A 22,827-nucleotide genomic window follows, 5' to 3' on the forward strand; every position below is an offset into this window, starting at 1 on the left:
TTTCATTATTAAGTCCATGATGTTTAGCCCACATCCTAAAGGCAAATACTGCTTCTAGAGCTGGGACATCTCAAAATCATAAGCAGCAAGGTATTGTTCTTATGCAGGAGGTTTGTTTTGTTTGAAAAGACCAACAAACTTGTCATGTATATAACATTGGACAAAGATAACTGTAGCTGGTGTCCCAATCTGTCCTTGTGTGCTGGTCTGGAGAGTGTGAGTCCATTGTGACTGGAACAAGGTGCTGGATCCTATCCAGTTCTTAGCTCCCTCCTTTGATCAAGGCTTCTGCTCCTCAGTTTCTTGCTTTGCAGGTGCAGCTCCCATAGGTGGCACTTGGAAGCAGAGGTGTTTGGTATCCCAGAGGCTGCTTAGGCATTCTGCCACCTGTGCCACACCTGTGCTACACCTGAAATCTGTCATGGGTCAAGTCCTTACTGGACAGTGAGTTCTGATTCCTGGAGCACAAGAAGCTCCTGAATACAGTTTAACTGCCTTGATATTATTCACTTCTCCTGCTGTTTTAGATCACAGACAGCACTCCCAGTAAGCTTGCTTCTGATACTGGAACATCTCTTTGTTCACAAAAGTAGCCTCCATTACCCTTTAAGTTGCTTGATCTGTATTCATTACTGCAATTTCAGAAACAAATCCCAAAAAACATTAGAGAGACCCCATTCAAAGTCAGTGACATTATGAGTAGAACCCCTCCTGTTCCAGAAAGGAAGATGCATTTATCTTAGTGGCTTTCTGTCATAGCTCATTAAGCAAAATCAAAATTAATCAATACACCACAATTTCTTCATTTCCAGCTGTGATAATCTGAAGTTGTGTCTCTGACATATGGGCTCTATTTCTCTTTAGAGATTCTGCTTAGGCTTGTAGCCTTCATTTTAATAGAGATTTAACAGCTTGGGTCCCAGATAAGCACATTAATTTGTTTCTACCAAGAAAATAGCATTCACCATTGTTTATGAATGGAAAAATGTAGGCAGAATCACATCTATAGCATATGACATAATGGGGACTTTAATCTTGGGAGGGCCTCTTAAATGCAACATTGCAGACAGTGCATTGTTGAAAAAGATGAGTGTTCTCTGTGGTCATCAGCCCTTTTATGATTTAGGTCTGGTTGTTTACATGGAACTATTAATTTTTTTTCTTTATTTGTAGACTATTGCTTTAAAAATGTGCATGTAATGACATTTCTGCTTTTATAAACTATCTGCCCAGTCACAAACACTAAATGTTATAAAAACCAAAGCCTTTCTTTTTGTCTTTTCTTAAGGGAGAATCTCTTGTATGGCTGGAAAGCCATAGCCGTCCCAACAGTCTGGTGGCAGAAACTGAGTTCAGATGAGGAGAGTGCTCTTTAGTCAGTGACCCACAGTAATTAATGGCAAAAAGGAAGTGTTTAACTTTTTGCTCTAGAAATTTGTGCTTGGGGATTGCTGTTTAGGTTTCTGGCATGGAAAGATGTTGCTGTTCTTTGCAAAATAAACCAATACTACATTAAAATAAAAATTTTAATATCCCTGCAGTTTCACTGTGGTCCCTTTTTCTGTCAGCTCTCCTGAAAAGTAAAGAGATTGCATGGGCACAACCAAGTGTAAAGTTTAGCAATTCCCTTTTATCAGTGTACCTTATGCAATGAACTTTCTATTTGTCAGCTTTTCTAAAAATACCCTCCTGGAATTCAACTGCAGTATTTCACCTGGCCTTGCTTTGAGAGTTGATGTCTCGAAATTACTTGCCATAACATGCTGTCGCCGTGCCTTGTGTTTGCTGTCCACATTATTGATGGGGGATGCTGGTCGGAAGGCGCTGCAGGCTGAGCGCATCTGGGATGCAGATGGAGGGGCCGGGACGCGGAGCGCGCTCTGCGCTAGGTGGTGCTGCCGGCAGGGGCTGCGGCCTCCGAGGGACCCAGCGCGCTCACCGCCACCACCTTGGAAATAACGGGGGCTCAAACAGCTTGTAAAATGTACAGAATTGATTTCCTAGGTTATTCGCTCTTTAATGGCCTCTTGTGAGGGAGGGGCTCTTAGGAAAAGTGAGACAAGTGCTGTAGAAAGTGACTTATTTGTACTAATGGGTTGCATGAATATGGTCTGCTGTTGCTGAGAGGCTGAAGCCCATACTAATATGCCCCTGTGTCTTGCCTAGAATTTCTGTTTTTCGAGCATGTATTATAGAAGGATCTCGTGGATCCTAAATCCTAAACTTAGAAGCGTAATTACAGCATCTTTTGAGAAATTTGTTCACACTTTCCAAATTTGATTGCTTTTGACTATTCATCGAAGTATATAGCGAGGAACATAAGTAAAAATATTGCAATTCATAGGAATGATGAGTACCCTCTCTTTTGACTGACATTAGTTCAAATTATTTTTCATTCTGAAGACTGAGGTTCTTTTATTTAGATGCCTCATGATATAGTTTGCTACAAATTTCATCATCCAAGTTTGAAAACTGTGGCCATAATCCCTTAGGTCCCAAGAGATGACCCCTCTAATTTTAATAGGCGAGGAAGTGGCTTGAGTTATCTTGATGCTTTCCAGATAATGTTTAGACAAAGAATGTCTGCATTATTCTTTTTCAGTCTGAAATCTGCAGATCTAGTACTGGGGAGGAAGCCTGGAAAACAATGACCTCCTTGTCAGGGACTCTGGTTTCGGTTGGGAACGGTCACTTGGCCTGTTCAGTTAATAAGCCCCAGAAACCTTCTGAATTAGAAAGAGCAAAGGATGTTAGTTTAGAAGGTCAGAGGGTTAACAATAGAAAGAGCAGTTGTACTCAAGGTCATTTTCTGAGCGAAGTTTAGCAGGACAAAACAAAGCTGGGAGAAGAATTGATAGGAGTTAGAACACCTACAGCTTACCTATTTCTGGACCTCATCTTCTCATAGTATAAATTGTCGTGTCTTCCTTGAAACAAGTACAGTTATAGCTGTCTGTATTGGTAAGAACTAGCTCAAATGCTTAGACTTATTTTTGCTTCAAAATAAGCTGATGAAAAGACTTTCAAAGACATTTGGAATTTTAAATTGAATTAATGGATACGATCCTTATTTCCTGGTTCTAATTTATGTGGAATGCTAAATACTGTGTTTTGCTAGGAAAGGGAAAATGAAGTTTCTTCATCTTCTTTTTGTCTGCCAGATGTAGGGGAAAGCTTTTGAATTTAGCACATACACAAAGGTCAGGGCACCAGAGTAAAACCTCCGGTTGTGCAAATGGCACGGCCTCTATAGCTTCAGGACATGGCCCTGTTGGGAGTTCAGTCCAGACCTAAATGAGAATGTATTCCTTTGAATTCACTCACTCATTCTTCTTCTGGACATTTGGAAAAAATACCATGGTCCTCTGTCCCTGGAGACGAAGGTCCTTTAAGAATCTCTAATGACCACACATCAGCTTGGTCCATCTGCCTGCCTAAGTCAGTCTTAATAGACCTGCATTGTCTTCAGAGAGCTGCCACAGTTTGATTACTTTTCTATTGACAGCTATGGCTTTATTAATGCCTTTTGTTCAAGAAAAGGAGACTTGCTGGGTTCCTGAAAGCCTCTATGAAAATCCCTGCTTTCAAATGTCGTGGAAACCCCTTTATGAAAAAGAAACAACGCTTCTGCATTAGTAATTATAGGGAACATTTCCAATTTAACAACTTCAGCAATGTCACGGGCTGAAATAGCAAAGCAAGGCTGTGACACCCAGAGCACTGCTCTCACTTCTCTAGCATTGTTCAGATTTTTGTAGTGACCACATGGGGAAACTACCAGACATAGCTCAAAGGAAAGGTTGTGTTTTAAGACCTGCTTTATCACCTCTGCCCTTTGCCTGACTGAAGCTCACATTTGGAGACATCAAATAAATACATCCTATGAGCTATTTCCTTAAAAACCTCTGATAGGGGAACAGGAACTATGCTCCTGACTATTGGACATACCTATGAAGGACTCTTTGGCTTGGAGCCACTTGATTTTATCTCCTAGAGATTGATGTAGACCAGTGTATCCCAGCTTCCCTGCCTCAGATCCTCCACTCGCCTGGCTTAGTCCTTGTCTTAGGCTGCCTCTGAGCAGGTGCAGTAACTCCACTGCTTAAAGAGATGTTTGTTATCTTGTCTGAAGTGAAAGTATTGTGCTGAAGTATTGTGCCAAAATTAGTCAAATCAGTCTGAATAGCTTCCTTCAGCTAAAAAAAGAGGAAAGTTGAGGAAAGAGAAAAGAATGCTAATGTCTTATTTAATAGTTTGTGAAAAAACCTATTGGGACTTTCCACGACCTTCTTCATTCAGAGGGCCATTCTTGACTAAGAGTTCCACAAAAAAATCCATTTAAACATGTGTAATGCACTCACAGAGGATGATTTTCACCTCAGGCCATAGATTCTGAAATCAATAAATCCTTGGTTTAGTTTTTTCTTTCTGAATAACATTGTTTGCCCAATAAAACAGAAAGCTCTGTTTAATCATGTGAATAGATTTTTTTTCCTTCCTGTTCATACAATACTGTATTTTAAAATTGGCAGATTGTTAATGTTGCTTCTAAGCTGTCACTTTCTGCCATGTTGCTTTGTCTAAACCAGAGGGGCTTGGGGATTGATGACTCCCTTTCAGCTGCCAAGCCACAGGCAGAGTCTGACTTTCAGGAGGCAGGAATTGTTCAAGGCAGCTGGTGGTAGCTGGGCAGTTTGGACAGAAGGTAATGTCACTAGCATCCCTCACACTCTTGGTCAATGGTCAAATTTGATATGTTACAAATGCTCAAATGTATGCTAAAAGGTCCAGCTACTGAAAATCTGTATTGGATGTTGGTTATTCAGTATGGCCCTTCTACAAAATTATTTAACAGTTTGTAAGTTGTTTTCCAAAACGGTCTCCAAAAATTCTAAACTAGTTTATATTACAGACAGAACAATAGTCTGAGATGGAGTGATCTTGATTTTCCTGTTTCCTGATATTTGTGGCTTTATTCTGGTGCTTGCCCAGGAAAACACACTCATGAGCACCTTTAAGGCACAGTTCATGGTGATTGTGTTACTACATTGCTACTACGCATTGCTGGATCGGGATCAAGTTGCTCAGCAGTCTGCAGAATTAATGCCCAAGTGAAACCACAGTCAAACTCCCTTTGTTTTCAGAGTCAGAGAAGCAAATTTTACTTTGGTTAAGGAAACAATTCTCAATTTTATTGTATCCTTGTAGCACATCAGAAGATAGAGCAGGTGGCCAGCTTAAAGCCTGATTGTGGGACAGAACAGAGATCAACTAGTTCCCCATGAAAGGGAATATTGAAGGGAAGGAATTAAGATAATCATATCTATTTTTCTTGCTGAACAAAAAACTGGCAAAAACTTCACTGTTTGGCCCTAACAATGCAAGAATTAATTTACTTTCCTATTACTTAGGTCTCAAAAGTGAAAAGGATAGTTTGGCATTGGAAGTGCCTCTAGCATTTCAGTTTGGGAATAATCAGTATTCTTTCAACTTAATAAGAATGCAGTAGAATATACGGTGCAACACTGCAGAAATGCTGTTGATGTTGCACACATCATATTACATTTCACCTATTGTCATGCTAGAGACCCATTGTAAATCCATTGTAAATTAATTTGGCAGATAAATTTACGATGGCAATTTGCCTTCCAGTTGTACAATTTATTCACGTCAGAAATAATTTATTATATTGTCCCTTAAACCAATCTTTTCTTTCTTTTTTTTTTTTTTTTTTTCTTCCTAGGGTACCACCTTAGTAAATAAAATCTATTGTTTACACTGAGCCTTGTGTGACTTCACAGTGGTCAGTCAATAACCTCAAGGGGATAGTTTTGGTCACATTACTGGTCACTTATTTGTAGAGATGATGGAGTACCCTGGTCCCATCTGTACATATATTACTTCCCTTTGTCTTAGGGGCGCTGCTGGAAAGATTAATTAGGTCCATCTGTAGGAAAGGATCAGCCTTTAGGGATTCAGGTAAATAAAATAAATGCCAAGGGGAAAAAGTGCTGAGAGGCATGTTTTGAAAATCAAACTGGTTTTCATAACATTAATGGGGAAATTACATACAGAAGGAGATTGAAAGAAAAGTAAAACTGTCATTTAGTCTGGGTTATTTCAGCATGACCTGATAAACATATCCTATTGCTGCTGTGGTAGGAAAAAGGATCTATGAAGTGGGCTAAACTGAAAGTCCATGGGCAACATTTTCAACTAACATAAATCAGTATAACTTTCTGATCTTCACTTTATAACAGTAGAGTCTTGAGTCATGTCTGCCAGAGTAGTGTTATTCCTGTCCTTCATTTGAGTGATCCAATATGCAGTAAACTGATCCTAATTCACATTCTGTCTTAATGTTTTTTTATTACAGCAGTGCTATATACCTTATGGGTCTTACATCACACCTCTGTTTTCCTTTCCTTTAAGCTTCTTTCCATATTTTCTTCCTTGTCCTTCCTTCCCCCTCCTTCAAACAGTTCAGCGTGCAAATGAGTCTCATAGCATTGAGCTGGTATGATCACAGCTTGTAAAATAGAAACTCAGCTCTTAAGGGCTTTTATATAATTTATTAGTTTATATATAATAAATTGGTGTAACTAGTGCATAAACTGTGTGAAATTTGTTGCCATTTAAGTTACACCTCACTCTGTTGCCTTATCAGCCTGAGTGGGGATTTGTGTTCCACCATGCAATGGGATTACAATCCACAATGTTTTCATGAAACACCACATGGAAAAACAGAAAGATCATTTTTCTCACTGCTTTAGCTGTCTTAAGGGACATAAATACTAGAGATGTTTTGCTTTTAAACTTTTGTTGGAAGAAAGTTAGGTCCTTTTTTACTTTGGAGTTTAACTCATCGTGACTTCTAAATTAATTAGTAAAGCCAGAGAAACATGAAGGCTTATTTTTGAGAAGAAGAGGAAAACCATAAATTATTTAAAAGGAAAGAGAAGCAGCATGCAGAAAGGATACAAAAAGAAGTGTAACTCAAAGATTAAGGGGGGAACAACTGTTGGTGATCAGTTCAACTACCGTGTGTACGTGAAGAACTATGGGTGAGAGGGAAGTCATTGGCTCTGGAAATGCACTTGCTTGTCTCCTGCCTGTGCTGGCAAGAGGGGACTCTCACTCTCAGAGGGGAGCAACTTCTTCTGGAGTTGAACTTTGAAGTCTAATTCTGAATAGTTGCTAAGCATGCATTACACAGGGCTGGAAGGAAACTGCCTCTCTGTATGAACAAGGTCTGAATGTGCACACATTGTTAGTTAGACACTCTAGAGTGTAACTGAGCTTTTGTTTTAGGAACTGTATTGTGTAGGTAGAGCAGTGCCTCATGGTATTTAGGTATGATTATAAGGTAAATAAAAATGTAATTTAATATCTCTGTGTTTAGGATAAATAGCTCAATGTGCTGCCATTGCAGAATAGAGTCTTTATTGACTGAAGGCATTTCTTCCTTCCAGCCTGACCCACTTTCTAGATGAAGGGTATTTTGAAGGCTCCCTCTTGGTCCTCATGGAACAGGTCAATGGCCACAGTGCAACACCTGGAACGTGTGTCCTACATCTTAGAGACACCCTCTCAGGTCACATCTGCTGGAATAGTTCCTGTTTGTATCAGCAGGTCAGCAAACAAAAGAGCTTAAGTGGTCCTTTAAAAAAGAAATGGTCCTTCCTTAAAATCTTCTTCTTTGTTTATTTTCTCATGTAGAGATAGGAGTTCCCATCTGGTTTATGCTGCTCATACTCATTGTCATAGGTAGCTGAGGACTTTGTCCTGCAAAGAGTGAGGCATAACACTTCCACTGGGCTCCAGGTGTACACATTCTGCAGGATTCTGGAAGCAAAGCATGTGGCATGTTTTCAGTGTGCAGTTGGGAAGTTGAAACTGAGGGTCTAAGCAGGGTTTTTCTTCAGTGTTTCATGCAATATAAAGGCTTGGTATGTGTTTGTTGGGCCTGCAGCCTTACATTTGAAAATCTTAAACCTACTTGCAATAAGAAATTGTTTGTGTGTCTTTTTTTTTTTTTCAGAAGGGTTTTTCTTTGAGGGGATTTGAAATTTTAAAGTATTTCAGATGGAGATGAATTTATTGTCATTTACTGAAACAACTGAAGGATACTTTGTGCTCTGTTTTTTGTTTTGGGTTTGTATTGCTCTGTTTCTCTTTTTAGACAAACCCTGTTATTGAAAACATATATTCCTCTCTGAAATGTTCATTTCCTGGAAAAAACTCAGATTTTTCATCAAAATATTTCCGTTAAAGAGCTATGCCAGGTCTCCAGGGTGTTCTTCTGGAAAGGCAGAAACAAAAATCAGTAGAAAAAGAGTGACAATCAACAGACAAATACTTGGTTCTGCTCTATGATTCTTACTCAGGTGAAGTTCTTCCTGGAATAAAAAATGAGAGCAAATTTCAGCATATATAGAACCCTGCCTAACATACTAAAGTAACTCCCAGAACTATTAATTTTCTGGGAGTAAACACATTTTATATATAACTCAAGTAACATACGAGTTCATTTTACAGAATCTAACAAGTGAAGAATGATTGTGAATGTACCATGAACAAACCTTTGTTCAGCAAAGGTTTTCCTATAATTAAAATACATCTGGCTTTGTTCTGTGTGGGAAATCACAGACCTCTGAATGATTTGACTATTTCCTTATGCACAATAGCAGCAGAAAAACTCCATATGCCTTAACCTGTCAAATTCTGCTCCATTTTATCATGCGGATAAATCAGCTGTGATGAGGAACTTTAATCTAGCATCTTTGACCTGAAACTGAGGGATTTAAAGCAAAGACAATGAAAAGGCTCAGAACACCATTCTAATCTTCAGCACACTGGTGCTGATTTAAGGAAGTGGGGGAATGCTTTAGGCGCTTTGTATCTCTTTGTCCTCCACCCTTCTCGAAGGGGAGTCTCGGCTCGGGGTGGTGACAGCTTCCTTACAGCAGTTCCCTGTCCTGGAAAGGGTTCTGCTCCCTGCCACCCCTCGGAGCTGCTGGCTGTGCCAGTGAGCAGTGCTGGGGCAGGCTGGCAGCGGGAAGGCCCGAGCATGCAGGGCTCGGGTGAGGTGCGATGGGCTGCTGTGCCTCGGCCCTGCCGTGCTGGGGTCAGCCCAGCGTGAGCCTGGTGGGATAGCCCTCTGCCTTCCCTGCCTGCTTCTGGGGCTTTTCATCAGGTCCTCGCTGCCCGCCTCATTTGTCGCACAAGTGGCCATCGGGCTCTCGTTCTTGGGCAGCCCCAGGAGGGGCAGCTGTGGAGCCTGCGAGGCAGGCGGCAGGCGAGGATGGATGGATGGATGGATGGATGGATGGATGGATGGATGGATGGATGGATGGATGGATGGATGGATGGATGGATGGATGGCCATGACTGGGAGGGGGCCGGCTGTCTGGCGGTGTGATGCTGGCCCGAGGGAAGGGGTGGGGGGCCGGGTGGGTGTGCCCGGCTCTCCCTGCCGCTGCCGCCGCGGTCCGCCCCACTCACAAGGTGCCTGAGCCGGAGAGCGAGCAGCAGCGCCGCGTCCCCGCCGCCCTCCGCAGCGCCCGACCCGCCATGCCCAACTTCGCCGGCACTTGGAAGATGAAGAGCAGCGAGAATTTCGACGAGCTGCTCAAGGCGCTGGGTGAGTGGCGGGGGAGCCGGGCTGTGTCCCGCGGGAGGGGACGCGGGGCGGCAGCCGCGGCCGCGCTCCGGTGCCCGGTGTCTCCGGGAGAGCTCCGCGCCTCGGCCGCCGGCAGGAGAGGCTCCCGCCGGTGCGGAGCGTGCCTCAGAGCCCGACCCGGGAAGGGGCGGTCGAGGCACGGCACGGCACGGTCCCCGCCTCACCGGCGGTGCTGCCCGAGGAGCCGGGCTGCCGCTGGCCCGGCGTTCCGCCGCGGGGATCGCTGCCGGAGCCCGCGTGTGCCGCCGGCCGTGCGGAGCCTGCCCGAGCGCCGCTGCTGTGCCGGGGGCTACGCGCGGTGCCCCGGCTCTCGCCCCGCTCCCTGGTCTGTGTGGTGCTGGGCGAGGTCAGCCCAGGGCACCGCTGGCCACTTCAAGCTGTTTCCTCCCCGCTTCGCCCAGGTGTCAATGCCATGCTCAGGAAAGTGGCGGTGGCAGCCGCCTCCAAACCCCATGTGGAGATCCGCCAGGACGGGGACCAGTTCTACATCAAAACTTCCACTACTGTCCGCACCACTGAGATCAACTTCAAAATCGGGGAGAGCTTTGAGGAGGAGACGGTGGATGGACGGAAGTGCAGGGTAGGAGGAGAGCTGGGGCATGTGCATATGTGTGGGGGGTGTGCGTGTTACCAAGTTCTTTTTAGATGGGACAAACACATCTGCAGCTCTTTAGATGGGACAAACACATCTCCCCAGACAGTGGCATTGCTGCCCTCCACCCTCTTCTTGAAGCATTCTTGGAGTTTCTTGATGGTCACCACTTCCCTTGTCCCTCTTTTGGGATAAAACTGAAATCTCAAGGCAGCAGGACATGAAAGGTCCTGAAAGCAGAGTTCAGGTATCTGGTTTCCAGCTTGGCAGGGTTTAGTTCTGTTTTTGCTTTCCTCTCCCCTGAAGACCTCAGCTGCAGTGAAATCTCTCCCCAGCTTCTGTCCCTGACACAAACATGGGAAATGGTGGAGCAAGAGAGACCTCAAGAGTCAGGATTTAGTGCACAAATCTGACATTGCTTTTGTCTTAGATTGAATCAGATGAGTTCTCAAGCAGGACCACAGACTGTTGGTTGGGGCTGAAATCCTCTTTCACACTCTTGATAAGTGCATATGTCCAGTTTACTGATAGATAGCTCTTTAACAGTGTAAGACAGGCTTTCAGCAGGTGTTACACCAGACCCAGTTACACCATCTCCCTGAGCAGAAGTGCATTAGACGCATTCCCTGGAATTTTTTGGGTTTGATTCTGTGTGTGGGACCCTGCTCCTCTACCTCTGTAACCACTTCTGTGGCTGTGGAGGGGGATTGAAGTCAGCAGCATCTGACACCAGGTTCTTGCTGGTGTAGATATGTGGGATCTGAGATTTGGGGAGTTGGGCTGTGGCCATAGCTGCCCTTTGAAAACCATTATTGAAGGCATGGGTTAGTTATGCTTTCTTCAGAAAGTTTACTCTCATAATTATAAAGGAGTATGTATAAGTGTACATAAAACTCTTATAAAAGAAGTACAAATGAAGATTATCAGAAGGTAGCCTCAAATGAGGATCCAGTTTTAAAAGTATCCAGTGTTGGTAAAATAATCTACTGTCCAAAATATGATCTCTCTTAATTCTTGGGTCAGCTTTTGAGACCATCTTTATCACTAAAAATTCAGAACTTACTGCCTTCAGTGCAATTGGTGTCAACAGAAACTTATGAAACAAGAAGCAGATTCTGGGAATCAGTGAATATTTAGAACATCCACTTGCTCTCTAGGATGAGTTATCATATATTTAACAGTTTGTCCAGGAAATGTTGCAGGCTTTGTTAATTTATCTTGTTCAACAAAAGTGTCTTCATACATAATGCATATACAATAAATGTAGAGAAGGATTTATTGCTGAAGATGGAAAAACAACAATTAGGCTGTAAGCTCTGAAAGTTGGAAAAACCTGAAAGAAATGGGTTTTGTGAAGAAGTAAATTTTTTCCATGTGTTGTGAAATTATTTATAGTCTGCTCTCAGCAATAAGTTGTACTGCTGTGTGTATATAACCAAGATGTGGCCACAGAGCAGAAATTGACAGATAATAAAATTATACTCCAGAATGTAGTTTGCAGTATCTGGCAAAACTGCTGACTGGTGATAGATTTTGATATACTTTATGGGGTGGAGGGTTTTGTACTGCCAACTAACTTGATCCATTGTTTGTGCAGACAAAGACGGCATCATATATGCTTGTACTTCAAGGCACAGCTTCTATAACTGCCATTTGAGATGGCTTGTTGGTTTATAAAATCTATTGTTTTGAAAAATATTTAAAAAGTAAACAGCTAATTTTTAATCAAAGTAAAGGGTTTTTCCTTTGGAAAGTCTGTAAAGTGTTAACTTGAATTTAGGCATACATACACACACGTGTATATGTACATGTATGTAATCACAGACTAATAAATGTCTCCCCTGTGTAGTTATAAAGTGATTACTTGAACATTCATTACAGGGCATCCTTCTGCACAGCTGTTCCATTGCACTGTGGAGTAATAGTTCAGTGCCCGTGTGAAAAGCAACAGTCAGGGCTTGCCTGTTTGTGAAAGTTTAACAAAATCATGTCGTTTTGGGGTCTTTTATTTTTCAGTGGTTTCATAGTTGTTATTCAAATGCTTTGAAAAATGCCCAAGGGTATTTCAATCCTCAGACTCACAACCTTAAAAAAGTAATGTCACAAACACTTGAATTCTGACATTTTTTAAAATTGAGCTGTGATTTATTCTAGTTTGTTAGCTCAATATGTTTAATAAACAGTTAACTTGGCACAGTGCCATAGAGCAGGAAATATTGTAAGTGACAAATACTGCATTATTTATGACTACAACTTGATATATACAATTGTTTATGCTTTTACTCTTAGGGGACTCTGTAGTGATAAATAACATGTCAGATCAAATCATTTTTACAAAGATGATTGGGAATGTAGACGCTACATTTGCATGTTCCTAAATTACACTTTCCAACATCAAGCATTTGATGGAAACTGAGTGTCTTCACACTGAAAAGACATTTGCAATTACTTTACTAATAAAGTATATATAGTATATATAGTATTCTATAGTATATATAGTATTCTGTAGTATTCTAGACTATTCTATATACTAATAAATTACTAATATATTCTTCTTTCCAAAATGCCCCATCACGCCTTAATTTTTATTTCACCACTTTCCACTTTACTTTTTTTCCTCTGCCTTTGACTATCTATGTGTTGCTCCTTTAGTGGAGCGATTATTGTCACTACTGCTCATTGTTGTTTCTGTCTCATGCTGCTGGGGAATATAATTAATGTATTTCCTAATGGTTTTCTTGCCTGCAGAGTTTGGCCACTTGGGAGAATGAAAACAAGATGTACTGCAAACAAACTCTTATTGAAGGAGAAGGTCCCAAAACATACTGGACTAGAGAATTAGCTAATGATGAACTGATTTTGGTAAGAACCTTGAATTCCCTCAATACATGCACCATATTATCAGGTTTTTTTTGTTACCACATAGTATGAGTTATTATTTTTCTTTACCTAAATCCATCTGGAAGACTACCATTTTTATAATCCTCTAGAATTAATAGATTGCTTTTTTCCCTTTCTTTTCTATTTTTTTAAAAGCAAATGGATATATATGCATGTTCTGACTTGCATTTGATTGTTAAAACTTTCACCATACTAGTACTGGTAGAATGATCACAAGATGGCCACCTCTGCTCTGTAAATTCACAACATCATCAAAGAATTTGCTTGATTTATTGCAGATTTTCTCTGGTGAAAGTGAGATCAAGGCATTTGACCTCATTTCTGGAGAATCTTCTTTTTAGGCATGTGCATAATACTTCTTATGCATGGTCACATGGCATATAGCAAGAAAGATATGCATGTTGTTAGTATGCTCTAACCCCTCCTGTTCATGAAAAACATGTCATTTCCTCCCATATCTCTGCCACCTTCTCCACTTCCCTGATCACCTCCAAGTCAGATTGAGAATTGCCTTCATGAGTTTCTTGGAAATACAGAGATTTGCACATTTGTTGTCCCCCCAGTGGTGTGTAAGCTTCCACCTGGCAGCAGGGTGACCGTGGGCACCTGAGCAGCACCTCTGCAACCGCCTGACCATGCACACCCTCAGTCACACACAGTTTGTTTATTCAGATTGTGCTTTGTTAATTTAATTAATTCTCTAACTTCTGTTAGAGTTCTCTTTGCTGCACCTTTCCTCAGTAGTCACTCCAGATTAATTTACCAGTATCTGCATCTGAGTAAAGACATGGCAGCACAGTTCAGCTCGAGTTCAGAATCATTTTATTGCACATGTTCTAACTAGTGAATTCTGGATAAATAGTTGATTAGACTGTTATGCCTCATCAGTTTGGACATGGAAGACAGGCTCCTGGAGTGGTGGGTAAGAAAACATCAAAGCAGGGAGGTTTTATTTCTAGCTATCACACTAACTAAACCTCTGCACTTTAAAAAACAAACAGCCTCCCAAGTGTTTCTCAAAGCAGATGGAGTTCTGTTTTTAAGATTGTATCTGAAACAAAAACAGGACCCAAACCTAACCAAGCATAAACAAAAAGCTTCTAAGGTGTTAATATTATTTCAGACATCTTGGAACTGTTCACCCACATGAGGACGTGTGCTGTTAGTGAAGTCACACTGGTTTCTAATGAATGAATACTCCAATGCTGCATAATTTCTTTTGACTCAACCACTGGAATGCTTTATATTATCACAAAACTTCAGGAGGCAAAGTACTTTGATCTCTTCTTTGCATCTTTAGATGAAATGCAGCGGACAAAATATATTCTCTAACTAAAAGTTATTCCTATAACTTTTCCAGCTTTCTAACAATACTTTTCTGTAGTTTACTATTTAAGCAACAAGCTGAGGAGGCAGCTGTTAAATAAAGTGCACTGCTCCGAGCAAAGCAAGAAAGCCGCTCATAATACAATTGCCTCCTGCTAGCAGCAATGTGAACTTACCCTGCTGGGGAGGAACAATGAACCTGGATGAGAAACTAGAGGGATTCAAAGATTTAAAGCCAACTAACCTTTTTTCTTGTTTAATACAGTCTGTTGAACTTTTGTGAATTAATTATTTTTCCAATTAGGAGACAAATTAGAACAACTTGCTTCTTATGGAAATATTTCCTTTTATAGGAACTCAGAACTTTCAATAAGTTGGTTTCCTGATTAATTTCCTTGCCATTAGAATATACATATTTCTTTTCATCTGTGTATGTGTAGATTCAACTTCCAGTCATTACATATTGTGTATAAAAGAACCTAAATAATATGCCTAGAATTTGTTATTGCAAATACTTCTCTTAACACCACCAATCAAGCCACCTCTTAGAAGAACTTTGTGATTGTGAAGCTAAACCACTGGAAGACCTTGAGTCTTTCAATGTAAAGAAAGCTTTCATTGAATCATTATTTGAGTGCTTTTTAAGCCTGTCAATTTACAAATTTCCTTCCTAAACTAAGAAAACCCAAATGGCATGTACTGTTTTGCTAGCAATCTAACACCTGATGTTACAGTGATTTCCTCTCCCTACTCCTATCTAAAATGATCCTGATTTATTTGCAAGGGCTTTGTTAACTCTTTTCTGGTTTCCATTTCCCCAGACTGATCCCCTTCCTGTCTCAGGCAAGCTGGAATTACATTCATTGGTTGTAATATGTGATTTTACTGTGGCCATTATGAAAATTTGGTATTTGTTTCCAAGTGATCCGGATCATTCTCTCTTCACTTTTACTATTCAATGTGATATACAGTTTCTCCTGCCTCTTTGAGCATAGTGACCTCTTTTGCTTTATAAAATATTATGACAATAATTCATCCTCAGGACAAGCATTTTCAAGCCCTCGTGGCATTTGATGGGACTGAATGTACAGATCTTTTAAATATGTGGGTTAACATTCAAGATCTGACAGCTGAAAACTCAGTAATGAGGTGGTTTTGAGAGTAATGGTGGTGTGAGACCTCTGGTCCTTTGCAGAACCTGAAATGGCCCTTCTGGAAAAAAAAAAAAAAAAAGGAAAAAAAAATCTGAAAATTAAATCTTATGGGAGGCAACAAAAGGTTCTACTGGTTGGAGAGAGACAGAAGAGGAGAAGCTACATTTTCTTATCTGTGGTTCCTCATTTTAAAGCCCCAGAACATTCCTTCAGAGAATTGGGCTTTAGAAGCTCAACTATTTGAAGGGATTGGCTGAGGTGTGTTCAGCAGCTGTAAAAGGGAACAAGGTAGGAATAAGTGCCCTTAGTGAAAAGACTCTGTTGATCTCATGCCCATCCACAATGTTTGGGGTTTTCATCACTCCAGTGAACAAAGATTCGACATTAGATTATTTTATTTTATGCTTGGCGAATTTCCTTGGATCTGAGTCTGCAAACCCCCACTTACATCTTACTTCAAAACCAAGATTGCCATGAGAAGAAGGGATCTCTGTATTCTTCTTTTAAAGCCCTTTGTCAGTCATCAACCACTTTAAAATATTTGTGTTACAGATGAAACTTAAATTGATTTCTTTCTTCTCCCACCCCCACAGCTTTCTTAGGGATCTTTAGGACCTGAGATTAATTCTCATTCACTTTTGCTGTCCATATTGCTTCAAATATTTAACAATTCCCATCTTCACACTTCTCAAATCTCCCTGCTTACCTAAGAAATGTTATCTGTTCCTTTGTGATGTGCTTCAGTAAGGCTCTGCTTCTGTTTCTGCATCCAAAAAATTCATTCAAGAAGTCTTGAGACTCCTTATTCACTATTAGATGCAGTTGCAGAAGAAATCAAGAAAAGTCATACCCAGTTTGAAACAAGTTGCAAGAAAGAATGTAAACTGTGTTAGACTTAAGCATGAATTGAAGAAAGGCTTGGGGTGACAGGCAGGGGGTAAGAAATTAATTTTACTGTGTTAGTATTGGCTCCATAAATGTTGGATCTTTGCCACATAACTTTGATCTGAAATGCTGCATTGCTTAGGGGATCCATTTGATTATAGTATTTTCCTAGTGTAAGACTATATTTTTGTCTCCAACACAGCATTATTAAATAAAATGCATTTATTAGCCCATATAATAATAATAAAAAAATAATCAGTGTTTAATTGCCATGACTACCACAGAGCTACAATAGAAACCATATTACTCTATAGTTATCAATCTTTCTTGCATCCTGGCAGAAGAATTCCTTGTTCTTCAAAGATATTTCCTTGGAGTAAAATGATGGTCTTGGAAGTCACATCATGTCCTCTGGTACACAGATGCTGAGAACACACTATTTAGTTAGCAAAGGTTTTCTTTACCTTCAGTTGCCTTCAGTTTTCCTTAGCTCCTTGCAGCATGGAGAATAAAACTGCTCTTATTAGTAGATAAATAATATTTGCCTCATACAATGACAGGTGTAGGCCTGAAGTCCTGTTAGAAGAAGAATTCTTTCAGCCAAGGAAGGGGAAGATCAAGTTCTGCATTAAAAAAAGATGGTCTGAAAACCAGAACATTGATCTAAAACTAGAATATTGCAACATCTTTTATCAGAGCTGTTTATTCTAATCTCATCTGATGCACTAGCTGGGATTTCAGCGCTGCACTTTTAAAATTACTGAACAATGTAGATAAAAATTACATGGAATGTGCAAGCAAGGGAGGATGGAAAGGGCAATTCCCCACTGAAGTTCACATTTATTTGTCTTGACTGCATCTTTATATTGTATTGTACTTTAGGATTGTAATGCATACACGGAGTCAGGATATCTGTATTTACAACTCTGCATTCATAAACTACACTTGGATTAGCATTTGAGCAATCAAGATCGGAATATAACACAAAAAATATATATTTCTTTTATTTGTTTGAAAATTATGACCTGGAATTAAGTGCCTTTTCTTCCCTTTATTATGCTCACAATGTTTTTGTTGTGGCTGTGTGTTTTTGTCAGGGACATTAATGAGCTATCAATCACTTATGTAAGTCAGCAGAACAAAAGATCTGCTCTTTGCAAAGTTGAAGGATACTGCTTACAAATATCAACTATTCAAATGAGATGCATTTATATTCAAACCTTAGGTGCATTGCTGCTTTCACAGCTGCTCATGCCTCTATCAATTTAAGTTTAATTTGTAACACACAAACGTTTTAAAGTGGATGATTGCTGAAGAGGGGCTTTAAAAACAGCCTCTGAGCACATTTTACACAGTTCACCTATCACACAGGGGTTCTCAGAATCAATTGTAGCAAGGGTCAAAGATCAGAACATTGGTGGGGGTTCAAGCATGGTTTCTAGTCTACATTCCCTCCTCAGAAAAATCCTGATTAAAACTAGTGAACTGTGGGGTCTAGATGAGCGAGTGAACATTTTTTAAATTATTTTGCTGACTTCTGAAATTAAATGTAGTATGTGAGAAGGGTCAATGCAGATTTGGAACGAGATTTTGCAGCGGAATGCTGAAATGTGTGATTTGCCTAAGCCTTGTATCAAACTGTGTCAAACTACCTAAGTGTTTAACTTTTCTATAACTTTTGGAGAGTGATCTTATATAAAACTAATTCTCAAAAGAAGGGTCTAGCCATATCAAGCTCAGAATGAGGAGGTTGCTGCTGTTCCCATTAGAGCAGCCTGGACAGAAGTTCAGAAACCTGTAATAATGCATGCATGTGTGTTGCATGGGCCTAATGCTTTAATTTACTCTTTGCCGTGAGCAGATTTACAAGGGGGCTTAGGATCTATAGCCCCTGCTCATTACTGCAGCCTTGTCTGGATCACATCCCAAACAAAAAAAGAAGGCAAAGCCCTTTGCATTTTGGCTGCACCAGATCCTGAATGCAGCCTTTTGTAACATCACTTGTAGCTCAGATGTTCTCTGTGCCCTGGCTTTCATCTCTACCTGGGAGATATCATTGTCTCAGATCTGTGTCCTTCATTTGCTGCATAACTTTGAAGAAACTGTATAATATAGCAGTGCTCAAACACAAATACTGACATTTAGGCCCCTTGAGAAATTGCCTAATTTTTCATGGTGCTGTCAATTGATATCCTGAGGAACATGAGGTTTTGAATTGGGTGATTTGCTATTAATAGACAAGTTTGAAAGCGGGGGCTGCACATTCAGTGACTATGTAAGGATCAGCCTCTTTCTTAAAATTTTGTGGGAGTCAGGAGGAGAATGGAAATAGGCAACATGCCTTTGTTGTGAAAATTTATATCTTTATTCTAGATAACATGGAAGTGCGCACATGGACAAAGCCTTTTTCTGAGGACTCATTTAAGTAATACTTTATTTTCTCCATCAGTTTGCTGATGGATTCTGTCTTCCTTTTGTAAGTTGCCTCTGCATTTTGATCAGTCATGAGCAGATGAAGGGATTTTTGCATACACTGGCAGAAGTGATCTTTCCCAGGTGATTGTTTCAATGACACTCTTCCTTATACTGTGTCTCCACTTATCACAAAGCCTCCTCAGTAAATATTTATAAAGAAGGCCTTCAAAAAGGAGATTTGCTCCTACAGAAATATATTACTGCCCTGTAATTCTCTTTTAATCTCTCATGATGTCAGTGGTCATCAGATTTTGAGTGAACTGAGAGAGGTCAATTTATTGGATTATCCCCTGTGCTGGGCTTTGTTTGCAGTGTGCTTTTGGACTCTTAGCTACAGATTATGACAAGCTAAGTGAAGAAAACAATTCTGTAATTTGCAGTCGTTGCACATTTAAAATCCTATTTTAGATTTAGATAGAAGCCTTGCCTTGTAGCATTTTATGAGATAAGTGGGACCTTTCCAAGCTGATGAGAAGGTGGTGTTTGAAAATCCTGCATCTTCCTGTTACAGCTGAATTACAATTTGGTACCATTGCACTTTTTTCAGTTGCTCTGATGAAACTACAACACCAAATAGCCAGGATTGCTCATTCTCTTTTCATTTGGAAGTTCTGCTGCTTTGGGTCATGGAAATCTTTAAAGTCTGCCTATTGGGACAGGAACTATCACTTCTTTTGAGTCTAGAATTAAAACCACTAAACTGCTTTATCCTACCATTGAATACAAGGATTTAAATGTGAAGAACAGAGGAATAGCACCCTTTGGATTTGGATCCTCCCCTGACCTTGGGCCCAGCTGTACATTAGACATTTCTGTGAGTTACCACAAGAAAAAGAATGCAGCAAGTTTGAACATATTCCTCCTTGCTTGCTTTAGTAACACTGAGTGGAGTTTTGTGAACAAATGATAGTGAGTCATGATAAGACAGCAAAACACCTTTTGTGAAAGTCCACATTGAAACCTGTACATTACCGTGATAATAAAGCCCTTTATGTGCTTCAATTGCATTGTTAATCATCTGAATGTGTATAAAGTATGAAATCCAAGTGCTAAAAAATGCAGTTTATTCCTGAAACAGGTCAGAGGCCACATAACCTAAGCTGGATCTTCAAGGAAAGGATGTCTTGGTTGTTTAAGAAGTTCACAGTGATGCTGTAAATGTGCTTTGCATGATTTCTATCTCTTTGCAATCCAGATTTAAAGACATTGTTGTGTTAAATTATAGTGGTTTTACAGACTCTGAGAATGGAGAGTGGAGTCCTTGTGTGTAGCAACTGATTTTTAAAATTTGGATTCCCTGAAAATGTCTGTATTTTCTGCACTTCATTTTTGTCCACAGTAATTTGAATGTCGTCCTTTGCCTGAAACTTTTGGAAGTCCAGAAGTCTAGCTGGAGCTGGATGCTGGAATACAAAGTGAGGAGCCTGTGTCCTGTGTCACAAACATGCTGAGCTGTGACTCTCTGTGGTGCTGCTACTCACCCACACTACTGAGCTTTTCCAGAAAGTCTTATGTCTTTTTTCTTCCTCCACAAATTTTAGTCTTTATTTACACACTCCGTCCTGTAAATCTCCCAAGGAAGCTGCCAGTCAGACTGCACTGATGTCTTAGGAGCAAGCTCTGCCCAGGAGCACAATCTGAGAACTGGGCACTGCAATTTCAGAAGCTCAGATCTACAGTGGCTCCCTTGCAGTATGAATCACATCTATTTCCATCTACCCTTCCCTGCAGTGCTCCTTCTCAACAGAACTGCTGAGCTGTTCTGGGAATAACTGCTGTTGCTTAGCTTTAGGGGAAGGAGTTTCTCCCTTAACTTGCCTGGAAGAGCAGACATAAATTTGTCAGGGAGTTTAGATGAGTTTTGGCTGCAGCCTTTCTCATTAAATTGACTGATGTGACATCCATCCCCACCTCAGGCGTGGCTGCATGGCTGTGCAGCTCCAGCTCTCACACTGGGGCTGTGCCAGCTCTGGGAGAACACTACACAGGAATTGTTTTACTACTGTTTATGATTTGTGTTGAAGTAGCAGCAGGGGACCCAAGGCTCCCTGTGCTTTGCAGTGCCTGAGTGTGAAAGACAATCACTATTGCAGGGATCTTGCAGTCTCCACAGAAAACCTCGAGCTCTGGATGGTCTTGGCTCTTACTTCCTCTCTCTGGCAAAACTCCTGCCGAAATAATTTTGCCTTTGTGGATAATTTGGAAATGTTGAAGGAAGCCATAATAAGGGTATTTGCAGCTGGTGTTGTGAACATTAGAGAACTACCCATATCTTTTAATGTTTATTTTCAGGTGTATTAATGTAAAATCTAAAAATATATATTAAGCACTGATATGATATTGATATGCATAAAAACAAAGTCTGTATCTCCAAAATAGTTACAGACTTGTGTCCCCAACAAAGTGAACAAAGTATAAGCCAGAGTCAGTTTTAAAGCCAAGTCTTTTCAAATTATTGGCCAGAACAGGTGTGAAAAGCATTAAGACAAATAGCCCAGTTGAATTTTCATAATGCACTGGGGTAGTTCTTAATGCATGCTTTTCAGTGAGACCTTGGCAGTGACCACAGCCAGACATCCCAACTCAGACCTTGTTAGTGCTGAGCTCAAAACCTTCTGGCTGCATAGCTGAATGTGAAGAAGCTTTTTGCAGTCTCTGTTTCCTCACTCTTGCCCCTATTGTCTCCCACATGCTTTCATTGCTCAAATTTTAACCTGCCAGACCTGAAATTACATACAAACACTTTGGGATTCAGGTGGCTTTCTCAGACAGCCCCACAGTCACTGTCCTGCCTACATGTTCTGATAATGTGTAGGGCATTCCAGATCCTTCTCATGGCTAACAAACTCACTGGGCAAGGGCACGGTGTCTGAAGGAAGGTTGTCATTGACACTGCCCACACTCCAGCCTGGAAGAGAGGTTTGGTATCCCAGGAGGGGCTGTCAGCTGCTTGCAGCAGCGCTGTGTTTACAGGTGTGCATTCTCCTGGCCTTCATCTTTCCTCCACTGACTTCATTTGCCTCCTTGGATTTATATCTGCAAATATCAAAGAATACCTCTGGAACATGCCATCTGAATTCCACCCTCAGCATTTCTAGTTCAAAGTGCCGCAACTGTTTCTAAATATAACAACAGTACATTCCGAATTCACTTTATTTTCTCATGTTTATTTATCAATTCATGCCAAGAAACTACAGAAAAAGAGAATTAATGCATCATTTATGATTCTGACAAAATCCACCCTGCCTTGAAAAACAGGTCATTTACATTGCATTCCTGTTTCAAAATGATTTCTTTCTTTAGTCTCATCTGTCAAAAGACATATGAAAAAGTATTTCTGCTGTAGAACTAGTTACTTTAGTAAAAATAACACTTTGAAATGGTGTTAAATATTTGCTGGTTCAATCTCTTTTGATTGATTTTTATTTCTTTTCCAGACCTTTGGTGCTGATGATGTTGTGTGCACAAGAATTTATGTAAGAGAATAAAAGCATCAATTTACTTGTCATCTGGGATGAAGTGGAGAACTGTGAAAACCCCCAGTACAACGAGTATCTGTGTGTGCTGTTACTAAGGCAGTGTTGTATGTGACCGTGTGTGCTAGATCTGAACCCAGATCCTCTGTTAAGTGTATTTTGCTTTCAGTTTTCATTTGAGACACTATTCCTCTCCACTTTTATGCCATCAATTTTCATGTCTGCTTTGTATTTTGTAGTTGTCACTTGCTATGGTTTCCTTGGTTATTAAACGTATTGGGCATAACTCACAGCTGGTTGGGGGTGTTTTTAATTGAAAACACAGGAGTGCTTTGG

General features: G+C 40.5%; 1 protein-coding gene across 1 annotated transcript; it reads left to right on the forward strand.

Moving 5' to 3' along the window:
- The first annotated feature begins 9,393 nt into the window (after positions 1-9,393).
- On the forward strand, positions 9,394-22,781 carry CRABP1 (cellular retinoic acid binding protein 1). The gene is made up of 4 exons (XM_074549509.1): positions 9,394-9,643; positions 10,084-10,262; positions 13,023-13,136; positions 22,453-22,781. Exons 1-4 carry the CDS (start codon positions 9,421-9,423, stop codon positions 22,501-22,503), a joined length of 567 nt encoding a protein of 188 aa, XP_074405610.1. The 5' UTR covers positions 9,394-9,420; the 3' UTR covers positions 22,504-22,781.
- The last annotated feature ends 46 nt before the right edge of the window (positions 22,782-22,827 follow it).

This window comes from Zonotrichia albicollis, chromosome 11 (assembly GCF_047830755.1).
Source record: "Zonotrichia albicollis isolate bZonAlb1 chromosome 11, bZonAlb1.hap1, whole genome shotgun sequence".
Taxonomy (NCBI): domain Eukaryota; kingdom Metazoa; phylum Chordata; class Aves; order Passeriformes; family Passerellidae; genus Zonotrichia; species Zonotrichia albicollis.